This window comes from Choristoneura fumiferana, chromosome 23, assembly GCF_025370935.1.
Source record: "Choristoneura fumiferana chromosome 23, NRCan_CFum_1, whole genome shotgun sequence".
NCBI lineage: Eukaryota > Metazoa > Arthropoda > Insecta > Lepidoptera > Tortricidae > Choristoneura > Choristoneura fumiferana.
In genome coordinates this window covers 8,840,546-8,862,121 of record NC_133494.1, presented here as the reverse complement: position 1 = coordinate 8,862,121, position 21,576 = coordinate 8,840,546, and the positions used below count along the sequence as shown (strand labels likewise).

Genomic DNA, 21,576 nt, shown 5'->3' with positions numbered 1-21,576 from the left:
GTCGGCCAATCTCATTTATAAATCGGTAGCGGTATCCTACGGAAACAGATTAAAAAACACTAGTAACAATATGCGGCTTTGCTCTAAAAACTGATTTTAAAGAATGCGGCTTATATTAAATAGCCTTTGAAAAAGTCAAAATTGAATGAGATGGAAAAAACAGGGGCTCAGTGTGGTATAAGGAACACCCAGCGCGGCGGTGCTTTGTCGGTGCCTTTGCCGGCTGGTGACATTTTGGCACCATTCAATATTTTGGTGTCGCGATGCGGATTTACGACACGCAAAACGAAAGCGCGAGTTTAAATGCGATGGCACTGCGGTCCACGTTAAGGGTTAGCGGCCTTTGTTGTGGAAACACTTTAAACAGAATATTACCTAATAATTTTTCTGGTAGAAAAACTCAGAATGTTAAACGCAGCAACTTCATTCTCTTGGAAAAATAAAAATTGGCTAGCTCTCTTTTAAATTCGACTACTTATCCCTTTCTAATGTTATTCCATGATTTAATATCTGCTACATTTCTAGTCTCTAACTTCAGTGGTTTAACTTGTGCGTTACCTGCAAGTCAATCAGGCAGTCAGTCATGTCATGTCGCACGGGTTAGTTTTCATATTAGTTTCAATGGACAATGGCTTGTTATTTTTGCTCATCACGCGATACATTAATAACAACAATAGGGTCCCCTACAATTCATGATACAATTATCTAAATACGCAACATACATCTATACGGGGTACGTGCAAAAAAAAGCAATAAGAAGAATATTGGCAAATTGTGCAGTGATTAAATATATTATTTCGAGTTCCGAGATAGGAAAATTCATATTATTCATAGCTAAAGATATCTCTATCTATATATATATATGCTCACGAGAGCAATGACATGGAAAGCGAATAACTACATAGGTACAATATCAACAAGAACTGTCGTAATCCGACGGAAACAGACTATTAAATGTCGTAGGTGTCGGAAGAATCATTAAAAAATACGAAGCAATATCTAACCTCAAAGGCTGCGACACCGAATAAAAAACAACGTATTGTAATTTAATGATTTACATTGCTCAAATTCTTCGCTGGCTCGCGAGACAGGGACAGATTTATTTGGACTTTTTTTGTTCCGAGTCCTGATCATAACGTATGAGATTAAAATGACTAGTAGGTACGTATTGAAAACAAAACATTTATAATGAACGATTTGAGACCTTAAACTTAAGTCAGAAGGGCTGTATTGGATTGTTGAAAAGTGTGCAGGGCTATAGATGGGGATTTTATGTTCAAAGAAAGGCGAGAGGTTTATGGCAGTTCTGAATGTGGGAGAGGGCAGGATACACTTTAGCGATTGCCGAAATATGACCCCGTGAAGACCGCCGGCTTGGCTCAAAGTCATAATTTGGGAGTTGAAAGAGCAGCGGCGGCGGTTTAACACCTTCATAATCTGGGTTCATTAAAGCGGCCGGGCTGGCCTTTGTTTCAGCGGGTTGTTCCGAAAGTAACAGATGGCCGGATTAGCATGCCGCGGTGTATGCTTTAGTATGGTGGGCGTTTTCGGGTTTTATTGATATTTTTATGTGGTTTCTTAATTAGTAACCATTTGTTATTCGTACAGCGTAGCGAAAAGGGAATGTTTGGATTTTGGAATTATATTTTCAATATTTTTGACTTATGTATTGACCAGTCGAACCATTGTCATTGTTTTTTAAGGATAACTAAAAGTGTTATTTAAACGCTTCTTTAGTTGATTGTTCAGGGCTATTCAAACGACGTTCTTTGTCGGTCGTCCTCGTACTTCCGGAAAGGCTCGCGTCACTCTGGGAGGGCTCACTGAGTGATGTGATGCGACAAAATAATGAATACAACTCGACGTAACAAATGTCGTTTAAATAGTTGTCGCTTACCTATATGAGTTGGTTGTACTGGGTTTACATGAAGTTAAAGTCATTTTTTCCACACCTCTCCTTCAGAAAAGTAACATTTCCTCCCTGACGAGAGGGAGCAAAGTGCAACTTTTCTGTTCAAGACTTTTCTAAGTGTGTTATTGCAAATGCCATTTTTTGAAGTTGATAATTGTAAAGCCACGCCATTTTCTACGCTGGTTGTGCTTTAATAATTTCTAGGTTTTTTTTCAAGTTCTTAACCTCCTGCGGCTTACCATACAACAAAATATGACATCGAAATTAAAAACTTAATGTTTCATAGATAAAGTTGAATTTATTTTTTTGTAAATTTAAATGATCCAGAGAAAATGACACTTTATTCCTTTTTCAAAAGATATAAGTTTTATTGCGAACAATATGTACTAGTATTATCACTTTGAACCCCGGACAGAAGGTTAATGCTCGGTGTGAAAAGTTGTATGAGCCACTCGGGAGCAAAATTATTTTCATCTTGGGCGTGAGCACTTGAATCCCTCATTACGCTCAGGATTCTTCATTACGCTCAGGAGACTTTAGAATCCTTCGCTACATTCTGGATTCAATGTACGCACTCGCCGTAAACACAACATTTTGCTCCCTTGTGACACAAATAACTATTTCACACCTATCATTCAGAAAAGTAACTTTTACTCCCTGACGAGAGGAATCAAAGTGCAACTTTTCTGTTCAAGGCTTTTCCAAGTGTTTTTTTTGCAAATGCAATTTTTTGAAGTTGATGATTGTAAAAACCAGGTCATTTTCTATGTTGGTTGCTCTTTAATTATATTAACAATTGTTTTTTTTCTTAAGTTTCTCAATGCTCGGTGTGAAAAGTTGTACACCGACTGACTTTTCACACCGATTATGACGAAAATTATTATAAAACAATTCTAAATAGCATAGAAAATGGCGTGGTTTTACAATTATCTACTTCAAACAATTTCATTTGCAAAAAACCCTTAGAAAAGCCTTGAACAGAAAAGTTGTCCTTTCGTCAGGGAGGAAAATTACTTTTCTGAATGAGAGGTGTGAAAATAACTAATTCTTTTACTTTTGTTTCGGAAAACTTGTTGCTTTCCACGACATGTGAACTCACTCGAAGTGGAAAGTCGTTGGAGGTCCCACATTGACGATCCCAACGACATTAGCTCCTAACGACCGATGTTATTAAACAAATGCGAGATGTTATCGCGCAGTCTTTTGTTTCCCTGATGCGACTGTGAAAGTAACGCTTTGTCTTTCAAAACTTCAGATTACGACTATTTGCGAGATTAGGAAAATGGTTATTTTAAAATGACTGTCATGAAATTTGGAAGCGAATGCTTAATGTCACAGATATTCAAACTCAGTGCCTCAAACGAATATTATAAAATGACCAAGAGTTTACAATTATTTTTATGAAAAGAAGAGTAAAAAAAACTACGCTTACGCTTTAATAAATAAAATAATATCAAAGACATATTTTATTATCCAGCCTAGGGGCCGCCAAACTACGGCCCGCGGGCCAAGTCCGGCCCGCGAGCCCCTCTAATCCGGCCCGCGGAGAGAAAGCGGGAGAGCCCACGGTCCTGCGATAGCGTCCGATTTTACAAAGCTACAAGTAACTAGTAATTAGTTTTATAAGACCCGCCGCTGACGGTAATTGGTCATAATCATAGATAGCAACTCATGTACATAATCAACACAAAGTCGTTCCTTATGCGTTACTCGTATCTAGGTACCCCCTGAAGACAAAGGGGCTGTTTCACCACACATTGATTAGTGTTAACTGACGGTTAAATGTGATGCCGTCTCTATTTGTTTTGTTCGAATAGACGGAGACGGCATCACATTTAATCGTCAGTTAACACTAATCAATGGGTGGTGAAACAGCCCCTACGTCTACTTAACTAATGTATTACCCCCATGACCAGCCAAAGTCTTGGCCCGCACGAATTTACATTAAGTGCAGTGTGGCCTTTGAGTCAAAAAGTTTGAAGACCCCTGATCTAGCTCGTTCAACCGTTTCTTTATTGCTTTCTTTTCTGCTGACTGTTATGTAGGTATAAATGTTAAAGTCAGTGCGCTAGAGACACGTTTCAGAGAAACTTGCCAAAAAAATGTTCACCAGAGCCCAACTTCATAATTGGAAAAACAAATTATGTATTGACACGTGCCTAGACTCACCACCATCCGACGTACAAGACAAATCGACTGCCGCGCACTTTGAACATTAATAAATCCGACCAAGAGACAGACTGAATAAATTGGATATCTGCAAAGTAGAACTCGAATCGACTCAAAAAATAAAATTTATTAAATACAAAGGAAATAAAGACAAAGGCAAATTTAATTACTCTGCGAGTGTCAATCAGTTTATTGATTTTATTTCATTTTGTTATATAGTATGTTAGGATAAGAAGCAGTAAATGCGGTTTGTAGCAACAAGTCAGCGACGGTTGTAAATAACCAAGCCAAATGCAATGAAACTGACATTAAAGTCTGCGACAGTCTTAAGGTTCTCATAAAATTCGAGACAGGGAAAGCCCGTCGCAACAGGTAGGTACAGCGACGGCGGATTCAAAGGACAATCAACTTGGTGACAAAATAAGCGCAGAATAGCGACAATGGATACAAACTAAAACATGTTATGTGAATTGTTCGCGTTTTCAGCACTATCAAGAGGCGCGACGGGCGAGCGCGGTGCACTTTGTCGGGGGCTCTGCCGCGGCGCGCCAAACGTGCCGCCTTTTGACGTTTCAAGACCAAACTCCAATAATTCAAACGGCAACAATGACTATGTGAGATTTGTGTGCGGAAATTGATTTTTTGAGTCTGTGCGAAAGCTTTGACAAGTTGAGGCTATTAACGTTGTTCAATTGTGTTTTTCAATATGGGAAGTTGTTGTGCGAGTTTGGGTTGATTGTGGTCTACGATTCTTTTTTACGGAAGTAAGTTTGAATTAATACTTTTTAGTAAACATCCGAGTCACTATAATAAATTAAACAAACCAACATCGCGTAGGTAGCCTCTGTCTGGGAAAGGTTGTTATTACAACAATGTGCATTAACTCTTAAATTAACGTTGTTATTGGTTTCTTGGTAGAAACGCAGCTGCAACATAAGTACCTAGTCTAGATGTCTTTAGCAGCCTAGACTGCTTTTATGGCAGTTTATATCAGTTGAGACTGTAGATGGGAATCAATATTTTATTTAATCTTAAGTTTTCTCGTCGGTATAGTTTTGATGAAAACTGTAATAGGGCTATTATTGGGTTGTAGGGAGAGGATACAACAAAGATAGCTCTTTTCTCCAGGCAGTGGTTATATTCCGGAACTAAAGACCGAAAGAAGAGCACCGGGAGTTGTATTTATGCATCCGAGTTGAGAAATTCCGATAGCGCAATGGAGGATGTTAGAGTTTTTATATTTGCTAACTAGATGGCGCTAGGAGTCGATACAGGTTTTCTGCCTTTTTTATTTTAATATATGCAAGTTATAATTGAAAGTAGGACTGATTAGCGCCTACGTAGAGCCCAAAATCCAGAGTGTGCGGGCAGGCAGTAATCTTAGAAAAGTGCAGAACAAGTTCCTCATGCTACTCTCCGTGGACATAGCTCGTTGAGTTACTTGCTGGATTCTTCTCAACAGAGGTTTTTCCGAACAGGTGGTAGCTTTTTTCATATTCATAAGTGCTTGTTATAGCCTAAATTGAATTGAAATATTTTGATTTTTTTGACTTTGATATCAAACAACCATATGGCATTCATTGAAGTTCACGTACCTCCAAGAATGCCGTCAATGCTGTAATCCTTCTTGCCTTCGGGGTCGCGTGCGCCGCCGCGCAGCAGTCGCGAGATCGAGGAGATGCTGGGCGGGTCCGACACGCCTTCCTGCAATGCCAACATTGTTTGTCACTGAATGCTGGACAGAATGAGCAATCTTGCAATGATCGACGTAATGTGTGAGCGGCAAAGCCACCTGTCGCTGTGAAAGCGACTTAAAAGGCGTGAGACTTTTGGTAATTGATTGAATGAGACTCTGACCTAAACCTTGTATTCTGGGGAGAAGACAACGTAAGACCTAGACGTGGGTTATCATTAGCTTTGTTATTTTAGGTATTATTTCAACACTCTTAATTTGCCTCATCATAACGTTGTCATCGTAACGCCTGATTCAATAAATCATTATGGCTTGTTTTAGTCCCTTTTTGAACAATCTACTATTATACCTACCTGTTTGATTTTAAACACATTATTTTTCATAGACACGTCATTACATTGATATGCAATCAACACAATAGATACTATGACACGATTTCACAAACCAGAACATAAGGTAAACGTCCTAGAGCTTGACACGCTAATGCCTAGTAGATGACAACCTGCTGTCACTCTATTGCAATGACATAAAATTATATAGATGCTAATTATTAGTAAAGGATCCTTAAATTAAATATTAACTACAATAGTAATTGAGAGTACCTATCATTTCATGAATATCAAATTAAACCATTAAAGCTTTGTTAAGTGAGTTAACCTTAAGAGCGATCAGTTTATAAAGCTAGCTTACAGCTCGAATGAATATCTACGTTTAAACATTTGCCATCCCGAAACCTGTCGAGCGAACGTAGTTTGTTTCGTTTTTGTCTATTGCTCAAATTAGTCGGTGATCGCGGACTGCCAACGGAATTCATGATTGTTTAAAAAAGCGCTGTTCTAATTATAGCCTTTTTCGCTACTAACTTTTTGTTGTTCAGCAAAAGCAATTGCCTCATTCATTTATGCAATCACAAATTACAAATAACCCTTTCGTTAAAATTAAAGAACATGGCGTGTAGGTACCTATATAAAAAGTTGTTGATTGGAGAAATCGTATTCTCAAGCAAGGCACACACTTTTCAAATATTTCGTGTTCCCAGGCGTATTATATAAATATCGCACAAATTGGACGGAACTGTGCTTTAATTGTCCATCATTTTAATAACTCCAAGGTAAGAACTCTAACAAATGTTTAATTTGGTAAATAACGAAGCCTTAGAACGGAATACCTCGTTGAAATAAAAACAAATGTGCTTGGATGCCGTCTTAACGCTCGCAAGTTTCTAAATTTTATTACAGAGGGGCAGGAACCTTTTCGTCCTGACTTAATTAATTCTGATACTACTGTACTTCAGGTAAAGTGAGAGCTCGGATGTTTTAATTTTGAGCACAATGGCAGATTTAACGGAATACCTAAATAAACACACAGATATCTAACTAGAGGGATAAGAGCGGATAGAACTCAGTAAACCTTTGATGTGCTTAACAATCTACCTACCCTCACAGGGATTACGTTCCTTAGCGGATAACGAAATAAAACTTTGTGAGAAAGCAGTTCTTAATGCAGAACCGTCATACTTTGAAGTGCTGTCAAAGTGTGTCTGGTTGTTAGCTTAGGAACCAGATTTGCGGAGTAAGAAAATGAAAAAGCTCCAACAAACTGACAGGTCTTTTGAAGTGTTAAAGCGTTAAACGTAAAAGGACCATGGTATTAGCATTTATGGTAAAAATACTACGTATTTTATTTATAGTAAATATTCTTGTTGCTTTAGAGTAGAACAATGTTTGAAAATAAAATACATACCTTTATCAATTTCTCTCGTATTTCCCAGGAGAAAATTCCTGGGTTCTGGCGCTTCAGATCCTCAATTCTGGACTCCACCTCGGGCGTGGCTACTCTAGGCTTGGAGCCTCCAATCACGCCCGGTCTAATGGAACCGGTCTCCTAGACGAGACGTAAGCTTAGTTAGTTTTCATAATAGTGTAATGTATGTATAGGCAAGGTTTATTACGGCAAGTTTTTACGTTAAATTTAATGGTTGAAGAATTAGACATGAAAATAGCTAATCAATAGTCAATACCAAAAATTTGCCAACTAGCTAACAGTAGCCATCATAATTATTGTAGCTGTCTACGCGATCAAAAACATTTTGTAACGACTAATAATTGGTCGTGTTCAGATATTTTTGAGTATCTCGACAGCTTTACGATGGCGTATCAAGAGCTAGTTGGGCAGCTGTAACATCGTTAGCGTTGACAGTGAAGAAATTTCAGGCGGCATAAATGTGTTATGTCCATAAATTGTGTTGGAATAAAAAATCACCTGTCTCATTATTCCCCTTTAGTTGCGTGTGTTTAGTAAAGCACGAGTATATACAGCTAATAAACGAGGTAGTTACCAAAAGCTAATTTTCTCACAATGGTGGTAATAAACAGGCAGTATCAAAGGTCGTAGCCTACACTCGTGGAGCGTGGATAAATGCTTCCTGGGCAAAACAATCACTATTATTGTGGTTTTGTAGTCCCCATGGCACCATGGTGAAACCTTCGAGTTGCAGGGATCAATGGCGATTGTGTGACGGTTGAACAGCTGTGGCGATACAATGATTCTGATAAAACTTTAGTAAATCAATGAATTGCCAACAATACCATTCTGACTTTATTAAACAAACATTCGAGTATACAACACTCGAGAGCAAAAATTTCGGATCGCTAACACAAATCATGATATTTCAAAAACGAATTCACCTAGCTCAATTAAATAAATTATACCTTACCTATTGACAATTTAATGATCCATATTTAAAGTGTTAAAACTTATTGGCTAACATGAAATATTGGCCTATAAGAGATAAACAAAACGATAGTTTTTTTATAAAATATAATACACAATTTTATTCGCTTATCTGTGTTTGCTTTTGTTTTAGTTCTGTCAGAAAATGTGTTTATAAGAGGTGTCCTAGGTATCGAATGGTCATTAATAAAGCAGTAATTTTAATTATGCCACTTACACCTGAAGAATGTAAGGGAATGTCGAGAATCCTCACGACGCTGGAAAACGGGCGAAGCCAGCGAGATACAGCAAGAATAGCCCGCAGGCACAGGCAGCAGGCCGACCCAGGTGTACGGCGGCTCGGGCGGGAGGATCACACAAAGGTTCTTACGGGAACTGCATTGACACAACAATTTATATGGCTTGGTGGGAGCAACCCTAGTGCTTGGACTGTAAGACGGCGACTTGGTGAAGCTAACTAGAAACCATTTAGACCCGCAAATGGTCCTAAACTTGAAAGACACCATCGTACAGCCAGAAGAATTTACGCACGTGAACATTCATATTGGACGCCTGGAGATTGGCCAAGAGTCGTGTTTTCAAATTAATCAAAATTCATGCTGTATAAACACGACGGACGGGTAAGTACAGAAAATCAGGAGAAAGATTTATGCAAGCCTGTATTGAAGAAAAGCTTGCGTACTGTGGCGGCTCGGTACTCGTGTAGGCTTTAATTTCTGAGGAAAGCCGAACAGAGGTAGTACTGATCGAAAATGGTATACTCTGAATGGTTTAAGATACTTGGAAGAAATCCTAAATGAGCAGGTAGATCCATTTATTTTTATGGTAAGACTCGGTGAGAATGCTATTTTTATGCATGATGACGCCCGTCCCCATACTGTTCGTGTAGTGCAAGACTACTTGAATGACGTGGCCATTTGTCGTATGGAGTGGCCAGCACGCAGTTCTGATTTTAACCTAATTGAGCATGCCTGGGAAGAACTTGGACGACGTGTAAAGCAACGAGATCCTCCTTCAATTACGCTTCGTGAGCTGAAAAACGCATTGGTATAGAGAAATGGGAGAACATTCCCCAACTGTGTTTCAGAAACTTGTGGGTCGAAATTAGATATATGCAAAGGTCATTATTTTTCAATTTTTGTTTTACAATCAAATAGACGCCTAAATATTCACTACTTAATTTAAATGATGCATTTTCTTTAAGTAGCATTAAATTGTCTATGAAATGAAGTTAAATTTATTGCAACACGCTAGCTCTATTCGTTTTTACAATATTGGAGTCTACGCTAGTGACCCGAAATTTATGCTCTTGAGTGTGTTTTAGGAACAAGACTCAATTATTTGAACTTCAAAGTTCAAAGGTACGAGTGTATACCTAATGCCGGCTTGTGGCCTTACGTGTAGATCAAAGGAGTCAATTAAAACCTAATTCGAAAAGGATTCTTCTTATATTTTGTACCTGCAAGTTTAGGGATCGTAGTATAGCAGTTGAGGCTCTTAATTACATTTACAGTGTTCGTGTGAAAATTAATAATTAACAGCGAAATAATTAAACTTGCAAAAGGGCGCTCAGTCAAATACAATTATTGATATTCGATTAAAACGTGTCATTTGGTCGAAAACAAACACGGAAGTGACATTTATTTGCATTTATCAGTATTTATACGTCGCGTGCCTAAAATAGATTTTTAAATTCCCTGAATACTGATGCGGAGTAATAACATACAAAATAGAATAGAACTTTCATGTTAATCTAGTAAAGCAGAAGATTTAGTCAACTTTTTATTGAATTTTTACATATTTTCAAATTATATATTTACAAATCTGTGGCTAGAACGATAAAAGTATCTACATTGGCGCGTTTCTAGGAATTCGACAAAAAGGTACAAGATGGATAGGTATTGCAATAGAACATTGCCCAGATTCTTGATGTTTGTTTAGAGGAATGGACCTATCTAGAACGTTTAATCTGAGTTCGATATTTGTAATTCCTTAACCAAAAATATTGAATATGAACTCTCAGCCGACCCTTCAGTATGTACCAACCTAATATGCAATATTCCTTCGATAAGTTTCTTGTGGCTAAGCAGCTTTCATGTCAAGGACTTCAGTTTCTGGGAATTTATTGACGTCGTCAAAATATTACTCATATTTTTTCCTACACATTATTTTCAAGAATAGGGTTACTCCCTCCCTCTTCATTAATAAAGGTATCCAGAGATAGTAAGTGTCTTAAGGACAAGTTCCCCAAAATCACTCACAAATTTACGAATCATATAAAATTTTGATAGCTACATATTTCGGAAACATCCCTTAACTGTTTGAATGGAATTTACATGTTGTGGCTTCCAGGACGTGAAGTTTTGTGGTTTATAAATAGAATATCAGGAAAATTTGGAGCTTATCTCATACTAGTTTAGGGTTTCCGTTTCTTTTCTTAATTTCCTTGCCTGGAAAATCCTGGCTAACGTAAACGACTTTTTTTTAAATCAGATTCCATATCGGCACTACATGTATATTTTGTTGACATTGAAGGGATATTGTTGCCAGCTAAGGTAGTTTTGTATTTATTTAATTATGTTCAAAAGTTTTCTGTTAGAAAGAAAGCATATTCTTGAAAAAATATTTATTACTTTCTGGGCTGATAGAGTTTGTTTAGGTAAAGAAATTTTGTGACTATGCCCTAAAATAAATGTTGGGCATAATTGTTGAGTAAATTATAATTTTATAATGCAGAAGATATGTCGAGAGATGTACGGGGAAGTGGAATTATTCCAAAGTTAATGGAACTTTAACAATTTGTTTGAGAGTACCCTAGGAAGACTATTTTACTCGTAATTTCTAGTCCTCAAGGAACTGTGTTGAACTTGACTGGAACAAAAATCTTAAAATATTCTGATTCTTTTCAGTTTTTAGCTGTTATCTTTCAAACTTGCTAGTTTCACAAACATTTTCTGTGCATGACAAAATTAACGAAATTTAAAGTTCAAGCATTATACATATATAAAGAAAACACAAAATTGACAACGGGAGGAAGGGACAAACATTGTTGAGGTACTCGTAAACTATTTTTTTCTTTATTGATATCTACCTGTTGATTGCGACTTCCTCTGCAAAAAATCTGAACTGAACCCGTGTGCGCGAAATTTTGCAACAGTTAGAATTTTGATCTAGGGTGGGGCCCTGTAGAGCAAGCTACGCCACTTTTTTAGGTATAGTAACATTACAAGTATTACAAATGCGAAAGTTTGGATGTTTAAATGTTTGTTACTCGATCACGCAAAAATGGTTTAATTGAAATTCAAATTATGTGGTGACACGTATATGGGGGAGGTTTATGTCCAATAGTGGAAATCCTATGGCTTATATGATGATGATAATGGTGGTGACACTTCGGGGTCATAGTTATTGGGATTGAGACGTACAATAAAAAAACTTAAAAATAAGTCTAGCTAAGAAATTGCAGCAGTGGAGACCGAGAACGGTGCGCGTAAATGTGAGAGGACCAGATGGACTGATAATTTGGTACGAGTGGCTGCAAAAGATTGAATGCGTAGAACACATGACCGCACAAAATCGGCTAAAATGGAAGAGACCTTTGGGTAGCTCTAGGTTAAAAAAGAAGAGGAGAAAAACGCTAGCATCCTCACCTGGTACCTATTGAGGATCTTGGAGACGCATCCGTGCGAGACGCGCAGCTGTCGCGAGATGACGCAGGGCCTCACCCCAGCCGCCGCCATCTCCACGATCTTCAGACGGATGTGGTTAGGCAGAGGCCTCCCGTTGATGAATAAGCCACCTAATTGGTTGACGCGTCCTTGTCCTGTGGGTGAAGAGATGTTATGAAGAAAAGCTCACAAATTGTTTATAACTACTACTAAAGCCAATACACGTAACTTGTTACCCCTACAAAATCCTTAAGATCCCATATTATACCAGGACAAAAGGTAAGAAGCTTTAAATATAATGAGGGGCATACAGTTGACATTATAATGAAATAACCTTTGTGGGCTTATCAAAAGAAAATTACGTCTTAGACATGCCTAAAAATATAGTTTTCTATTAAGTTATTACATAGGTTCAGATTTTGTGATCCTAGTTTTCAGAGTACCCAATTTTGACGTTTGGAGAGCAACTTCTGATAAAAAAATACAAAAAGGTGATGGACACAGAACTAATAAGAAAAGGGATAGAAGTACCTATTATTTCCTTCCGGAATCGATTTCGGCTCTTTGTTTTCCTAAGTTTTACTAAATAACAGTAATTAGGTACTAGCTATAATATAATTCTTTTTGAATCACAATCTCTGCAAACCCATTTTTCGAGTACCTAAATAAAATTATTTTGATGCAGATTTAGCTGAGGAAAAAAATATACACGTATGTGTTTTAGCCATAAAAAGCTGTTCGCGTTACATAGGTATCTAATCGCCATTATTATTAACGCTTACATAGCTTAACTTGTACCTACGTATGTATCGATGTATTTATGAATGTAACATACTCTTTCAACTTGTTTTTCATTCACTTCTTGTTGTTGTTTTAATACGAATCTTGGCAACACTATGCTGAGTGGGGCCCAATTTACACCATTCGATGCTGTTTGAAAATGTTCTCCTTCTCAATGTTTTTTACCCTGTGCATCAAATATGTGTAGGTATAGAAATGTCTCTCTCTCTCTCTCTCTCTCTCTCTCTCTCTCTCTCTCTCTCTCTCTCTCTCTCTCGCTCGCTCTCAATTATGCGTAGTTCTGATTACAATACCTACAAATACTATGGTATTTACCATCAAATAATTTGTTGAATCCGGTATTACTTTGCGGAGGTCCCCATATCAATGCTCACCTGATCTAACATCTAGTAGCATGATGAACGGTTGTGTTGCTCTGAGAATGGGCTCTGATTGAGTTAGAAACGCGTCAGTGTAGCGTGGTGGTGGTGATAGATGGGGTTGTGTGATTTGTTCTGGGTGTTCTTACAGTGCGGAGGTGGAGGAACTGCATGAACACACATTTCTTGCATAAACGTAGCTATCATAAGGCCGGTGAGAACAGTAATTTTATTGTTTAGCATAGTAATTTTTATTCATGGTACCATCAAGCTGATTTGATGAAGGAGTGAGAAATTAGACACTAAAACTCCAAGACAGATCGACCTAATCCAGCCGTATTTGAACTTGTTTGAATGGGCTTAAGGTTTATTTTGACTAAAGGCAGTTCATTCCATTCTTTCAATGGTCGGGTGATGAAGCCGTTAGGAAGTTACCATTAAAGCGGGTTTTTTAGTTTTTTTTTACTATAATTTCTGGATTTATTGTGATGGAATATTCTAAATTACGACGTCATTCCATTGCCATTCTATTTTATTACTAGACTTAAATATTAGCACAGAATATATAATAGTACTATATTAGTCTAATAGAAAGTTGCAAAGGAGTCCATGAGATAGAGTTAAACAGAATCGTTGAAATTTCAACATGCCTACTTACCTAAGTACATATAAGAACTCCCCCTTCGGTGATATTTGATGGATCAAAATAACGTCACCCCTTTGATATTTTTCTCGTGTAACCATTAAAGGGATACGTTGAATTTGATATTTTTAATATCAACAGTTTATTGGCCCAGTATTTTTTACATTAGAAATCATCTTTTTTTCCTACAAAAATTACAAGTAAGTACGCTGATTATGGTGAAATGTAAAAATAAACAGTGATTAAATGGATATGCTATTATGAGAAACTGCTGACATTTTCCGTTCTCTACCTATATCCTTATTGATAATCGCATTTTAGATGATTGTGTACCTATGTCTTGTAATAATTTGGTCAAATTTCAATCCTGTTTGACGGAAGTTAAGAAGTTCTCGTAATAAGGGCTTCCAAATATATTATTGACAAAGCTACCGAGAAGCGCGAGTGAAGCGTCTTCGTTTCAGCTTCGGAAAAAATGCTTTCACATCTCCATCTATCGGGCTGTTCTTTTCTACTACAGGTCGCAGTTCTCAGCTGATTCTCGTGAAATTTTGGGATCGGTTCGATAATTATAATATGTTCTTACGGATTGTTAATGGATTTTTTCCAATGAGGGTTTTCTTTTCACAGAGGCGAGATATCGCTAGATGGCGTTAGTATCGTGAGGTCCATTTGACGTTTGACGTTTGCTTCCGATTGGCTCATTTTGTTTTTTAACCAATGACGAGCAAACGTCAAAAGTGAAACGGACCTCACGATTATAACGCCATCTAGCGATATTTCACCTCTGTGAAAACCCCCATTCCGGAATCATGGGGGTCGAAAATGTAAAATATAAATACCATATTTCAGTCAATTCACGAGGTAAACTACTTATACTAAGTAGGTACAGCTTACAGAATATTCTCTTTTCTTCTTATCTTATTCGCTTTTTTTTTTCATTATTCTTATTGGAATTTTTCACTATTTTCTCAAGAAACATTACGAAGTTTCACTACTGATCTTAATCTGACCACCACTACAACTCTGTCATGACTAGTCAAGAGTGTAGCGACTTAGCAGAACGATATTGGTTTATTTTTTTTGCAAAAGTGTTGAAAAAAAGGACATAAATAGGTATTATAATGTATTAGAATTCAGCCTGGCCCGCAGTTTTAGACTGATATGTATTATTTTGTTACTAATACTGCTTTATATCGATAAGCGACCACTTGCAAATTAACATAAATAAAACACGTGAAACTGAACTTTAAATCAATCCTTTAGAGTGACCCGTTAAATCAAACATTCGTTTGTCTTTTTCTGTCATTTTGACTTTTCATTATGTTACACACGGACAAAATTAATAAATTTGTTAATGTTGTCTAAACTTTTTATGAGTAACTAATTGGATTAATGTTCTAAATTACTGGTAGGAATTCCTAAGTTAGTAAAGATAGGTAGGTATTTTAATAAGATATGATTAATCTAAGAATAAATTTTTAATTCACAAAAGAAAATCCCATTAACGGTTTAGTTCTTTACCCTGTTTAGGTTGTTGGTTTGGGTTTTATATAGGAATACAGGTATATTAACATTATTGACTTCAATAATGTTAGGGAAAAAATAATTTAAACCTTGTCATTCAAATTGAAAAACAGTACAGAAATAGTAATAATAATATTAGATACTGATAAACGAAAAAACAGACGATATTGTTAAGAGAAGAAGAAGTCATGTCAAAAAGATTGAAAGACAAGCGCAAAATGTAATAGATGTTTAGGTACTAACAGTGACAAATAAAGAGACAGTTAACTGTGTTGATTGACTTTATAACTAAAGATAGTAAATAATAGATACTAAATATACCCTTACCTACCCACACATCCATACCATTCTGGTGGCGTTCCATAATGGTATGTCGTAGTCAGTTGGCGTCCATCGATGGTTCAGGCACTGGCCGAGATCGATTCCACTCCGGCGAGATTAAACATTTTACTGCCGCACAATAAACTAGCTTTCAACAAAAAATACCAAATCTCCGTACCATGACAACATTAGCACCGTAAAAACGCCACAAATTGATAAATATCTGTTTACATTAAATTAACCGAACGAGATCGAAACACATAATTTAAATTGATTATCGTCCATTTGTATTTACATAATTAAAACGACATGTTTAATTAATTACGCTGTCATAAATATTGTGATCGGAATAAATGTTATTCGGCTCAGGCGACGCGTTCGATTGTAGACGTCTGTCTTATTCGACTATTAGCCATGAAGCCTATCAGACAGTTTTTTTTTATAAAAAAGATCGATAGATCGCGTTATCTTTTTTTCTGCGCGTGAGTGCAGTAGAGGAGGTTGTGTAGTGGACTGAGAGTGCCCCTGTGTTAGTACGAACAGGGTAGCGCGCGTCTGTGTGCGTAAGCTCGGCCACGGAGGCTCTAGTCTGTGCACGTTGTAGAGGGACGGATCTCGGTGTGTGCGTGAGTGCACACGATACACCTACTTGTACAGACGTCAAGTGTGTAGTAAAGCCATGTGCTGGGGAATTTGGAACACCATAGCCGTATTGTCTGCCGTCGATCTCAGTTAGTGATAGGTGTATTTAAATAAGTAAGCGTTAAGTTTTACGACCATAATAGATTAAATCAACTTAATTTCTTCTTCTACTATAATATGTGTATTTACATGCTTATAGAAAAACAGCGACTCATTAGATACATTAAGTTCTACAATTCTTATTTTAAAGAAAACAAGAATACACGTTGCTTTACAATTTAAAAACAACATTATCAACTTGATTATCCTTAGTATTTTGAAGGTACCTCTGCAAATGAAAATACCTACTGTAAATATCTAAGTTACCTTATAGGGACCATAATTAATACTTATGAAAATAAAGTAAAAAATTTGTCACCCGAGTATTGTACCAAAACAGACGCTTGCGCAAATGGAGGGGCGAGTTCAGCCCACTCGCGGAGAGCGCCGACAGAAACATGGACGTCTCTTTCTTTCGAATGAAACTCACGCGTCGTCCGCTTAGTCTTGGTTGTACAACAAATTTTTAGATAAAGTTTATGAGCTTACGATCAATTTTAAATCCTTTGCTTATCATGTCTTAGAACATATTTATGAGCATTACCGCCCACTTAACCCGGCACTTGAGAAACAACAATAAATAGGAAAAGGGATCAGTTTGCACATGTGTTGGCATAGCTTAAGGAAATTTTTAATAGAATAATGAAAGGTTTTATCAAAACAGCTGATTTTTTGTGTGTAAAAACGTATAACGCAGTAACGTGTAACGTGGTTAGGATAAATTAATATGTCACATCATATCACAAGATTCATAAGAATTAGAAAAAAAAATAGGCACTTACCTTAGAAAATATTTATTACCTTTTTCATCTACATTTACTGTAATGGTTTATATTTAGTTACCTACCTAGAAGCTTTGGTGAATTTTATATAATTAAGCGCTCTAAGTTAGTTCCTAGTTGGTATTTTGATACTAGGTAAATACCTACCTACTAGGAACTATAGATGATAGTCGTATAGATATATAATTATGTATGAGAATACATAAATAAGTCTAATATATAAAATTCTCCGGTCACAATGTTTGTAACCGAACTCCTCTGAAACGGCTTTACCGATTTTTATGTTTTTTTTTGTGTATATTTGGTAGGTCTGGGAATAGGACGTAAGCTATTTTTCATACCCCTAAATATTAAGGGTGGCCCACCCCAAAAAAATTTTTTATATACATATATATATATTTTGATTTGCCATTAAAAATAATACAACCCTAAATTTTCACTCTTCTACCACTAACTAACTACCACCAACCCCCATTTTTTAATAGCGATATTAGTACTTTAATAGTTTTAAACCCTTGGTGGTCGATAATACAGTACACTCAAGGACTTTACTTCATGGGCCACCATGGAACCTTTTCAAAGGAAAGGTCATTACGACTTTCCTTGTTAATTAATGCGATGCCACTATGACGTTTACTGTGAAATGGTTCCGTAGTGGCTCATGACATGAATTATAGTCCTTGATCGTACAATGAATAAAAAAAATATGTTTTATGTTTTGCTGCCTGCAGTAGTTTTTAGTTTTCGATCAAGAATTAATAATGCTCGAATAATTCTGTAGTTAATGGTCCTTGGTAATACGTTAAGGGAAGATTTTCTTGTTTAATGGCATAGCTACTTAGAATCCTATCTGATCGACAGACGTTTAATTTTCTTGGATTTACCCATTTGTAGGATTCCATACCGCACAAAGAAAAAACGGAACGCTTCTAAGATCACTTTGTTAGGTATCTGTTTGTCCGTCTGTTGTCTGTTTTTCTCTGGGACGCGTAGATGTAACAAGCTGAAATTATAATTTTATTATCAACTCCAGTCAGCAATCGCTATTCAGCTTTGTAAAATCAAACTTTTAAGTCAATAAAATCAAAACATCCACCCGTTTCACCCGAAGAGTTTGTGTATCAATCCGAGCCGCAGGCGAGGGCTCATACCTTGAGTCAAGGCTAAAATGGATTTATTTTTCACTTCGCAACATTGCATATAAATGTTCATTTCACTATCATCATCAGCCGGACGACGTCCACTGCTGAACACCCTTTGTGAACAGGCCTTAGAACGCCACAATAAACGACAACTCGTCACTTGCATCCACTGGTTTCTCGCAACTCTCACGATGTCGTCAGTCCACCTGGTGGGAGGCCTGCCAACGCTTCGTCTTCCGGTTCGTGGTCACCACCCGAGGATTTTTCATTTACAAGCCTCCATTTATCGTGCATTGCTATTTGTATACTTAATAATTTATTAGTTTGCCTAGTTTTATAAATTTAGTGATATAAAACAGGGATTAATAAAAAAACAATTGCCTTCTTAGGCGAAGATAATCCATTTCTAATGAGAATAATGAATACCAATTAACGTTGATAGTAAGTACATATTTTGTAATTAATTAATTATCGATAATAGTTTAGGTATACCTAAATAATAAAATTACACATCCACTACGATTACTGTGCCATTGCTGTGCCCTTATAAGTAGGTTGCACGTTCGAATATATTAATCATCATCATCATCATCATCAGCCCGAAGACGTCCACTGCTGGACAAAGGCCTCCCCCTTAGAACGCCACAATGAACGACAACTTGCCACTTGCATCCACCGGTTTCCCGCCACTCTCACGATGTCGTCAGTCCACCTGTTGGGAGGCCTGCCAACGCTTCGTCTTCCGGTTCGTGGTCGCCACTCGAGGACTTTTCTCCCCCAACGGTTATCTGTTTTTCGAGCGATGTGGCTTGCCATTGTATTTTCGAATATATTAACCTACTTTAAAGAACTATGTAAGTATCTACAATGTAAATTATACCTACTTTTAATGGCCGGTTTAATATTTTTATTGATATTAAGTACTTATTTTTCTGAGCTAAATAATTAATTCCACCACAAAATGTGTCTCTCTATAGTCTCTATGCGCCTGCCGCAGAATAACCTAAATACTTTTATATCCATATGTTCAGCTGTACAACAGATAGGTATGTCTAATCAAAGTTTTCAGTGAATTTAGTAATATTAAATTGAATGTACAAATAAAAGCTTTCTAGGGAAAAATAAGCACAATAAAACATCTAAGAGTAATATTTGCCGTAAGCCAGACAATAACGGGCTGGCGAGCACAAATCGTAATTTGAACGGTCTCGGCGGCGAGTGACGATGGAAAATCGTCTCAAATCACCTTAATTAATTTATTCCAAACAGAATCGGCCTCCCAAAGCGTCGTCAAAGCATTCAATTTTGCATTGACTTGGTAATTTACACGGCACAATAATTTGTAACTGTATTACTTCGTCTTACTGTTTTTTGCCCTCATAGGCTATTACGTAGGTACTTGTTGCGATGAGAACGCTTTCTCACGGTTGGGAAAAGCAAATAATTTAGCTCTGCTTTGGATTTAGCAAATTGATCATCAAACTTAAATTATTACGAATCGAATATCCATTCTAGCAACCGTAAACAGATCCATTTCTTGTGCCTTTTCATGACACTCGTAGGCACCGGCAAAGGGAGAAAAATAATTAGGTAGTCAATAGATTCAGAATATTTGTGAGAAATATTCCGCAAAATTATGCAGATTTAAGAGCCGACATTAAGTAGGATTAACTAACGAAGTCGATAAATGACTATTTTTATAGATTTTACTTGAAATGTACCTATTTACTTTCATTTTTCGATTGCCCCTGTCAGAAAATTCGGAAGTTTGTAATTGAACTTTTCAACGGTCGTGAGATAAACTTCTTGTAACACTGGTAGCATCAAACTTATCAATGGATTCCACGGAATGAAATGCTATTGTAAATGATCCATTATTCTAAAAAGATCTAATGATACATTTTGAAGCGACAAAAGTTCAGAACTTAAGTCAGATCATTAAGAATGAAGATCGTTTGGCAGGTGAGGAATGTGGTTTTTATGCAGGTGAGCCTACGTCGGAGGCTATCAATGAAGTCCACCATAGTATTTGTGTTAAGTCATCGCATTTTAATGAACCTTCGATGACATGCTGTACGAGTAATAGACTCGGCGTTATTCTTTTTAGCGCCGAATTTTTTATCCTCTCCTGTGCTATGTTTGGGATAAGGCGTGGGTCGAAAATAAGTCTCTGAACAGTTTTTACAATTTATTTTTTAGCGCGCATACTAGCGAGTATCCTGTTGCTTTTTATTAAGCTTCCTCATTTTAATTTATCCCTGAATATGGTCAGCCTTTGATATGAGCCTTTCGTAAATTAGTTATAGAGATAGGGTAAGATTTTGGTTACATGCCTAAGCTTAACCGCCGTTAACTGCTTTATGGAAATAGTTGGAAACTATGTGGAGCGCCCAAGCCCAAAACAATGGGAATTTCTGTTGTATTAGTATTTTATTAGTATAGTTAACGAAGCCCTGTATTAAGTGAATCTAGATTTCAAACTGTTCGAAACAATTTACAATCTAAGAACCACTACCCCGAAATAGTACAAATACTTCGAGTCTCAACTTGTTATTAACGTTTCGCTATACAATCAAAATCTTGATTTATACAGCTGTTAAATTGAGACAGACTTCAGTCTATTTTAATGAAACCTTATTTGTTATTTATTGTCCTCGATTAATATTAATATTATTCAATTTCACGATAATAACAACGCTTATAAAGTGCTAATGGTCATAGTGTAAAAGAGTTGCACAGATATGCTTTGTAAGTAAAATCAGTCAGTCAAATTGAAAACCGTTAGTTGTTTAAGATCGAGTGAGTTTGTCTGCAGAGGCAGTTGTGAGGTCCCAGGCGGCACCGGAAGCCGTGCTGGCCACTGGAGCGACAACCTCGTTACTGCCCCTCATTTCATAGCTCCCGACTCATTTCCTTAGTTTTTTCCAGGAATTTTAAATCTCATTTAGTATCAATGCTGCTTCTCACAGTTTTAAAAGCAAAAAAAGTTCGGTTTGGCTACTGAATTGCGGTAGGATGACTTGCTTTTGTAATTTACTCTCAAGTTTGATTATTCTAAAACTTTGAAGGAAACGAGTGACAGTTT

General features: G+C 36.9%; 1 protein-coding gene across 4 annotated transcripts in view; it reads right to left on the bottom strand.

Annotated features, from left to right (window-relative positions):
- The window catches only part of LOC141440642 (protein gooseberry-neuro-like), a 35,398-nt gene that overhangs the window by 1,897 nt on the left and 11,925 nt on the right, over positions 1-21,576 (bottom strand). Inside the window, exons 1-4 of one of the 4 annotated variants that reach the window (XM_074105161.1) lie at positions 15,833-16,345; positions 12,158-12,330; positions 7,518-7,658; positions 5,677-5,785 (exon numbers count right to left, since the gene is read on the bottom strand). In XM_074105161.1, coding sequence (XP_073961262.1) covers positions 5,677-5,785; positions 7,518-7,658; positions 12,158-12,330; positions 15,833-15,869 — 460 coding nt within the window. In that variant the 5' untranslated portion in view covers positions 15,870-16,345. Of the gene's footprint in view, positions 1-5,676; positions 5,786-7,517; positions 7,659-12,157; positions 12,331-15,832; positions 16,346-21,576 lie in introns of those variants that run through there. The other 3 variants (XM_074105162.1, XM_074105160.1, XM_074105159.1) reach the window with 3 other exon arrangements.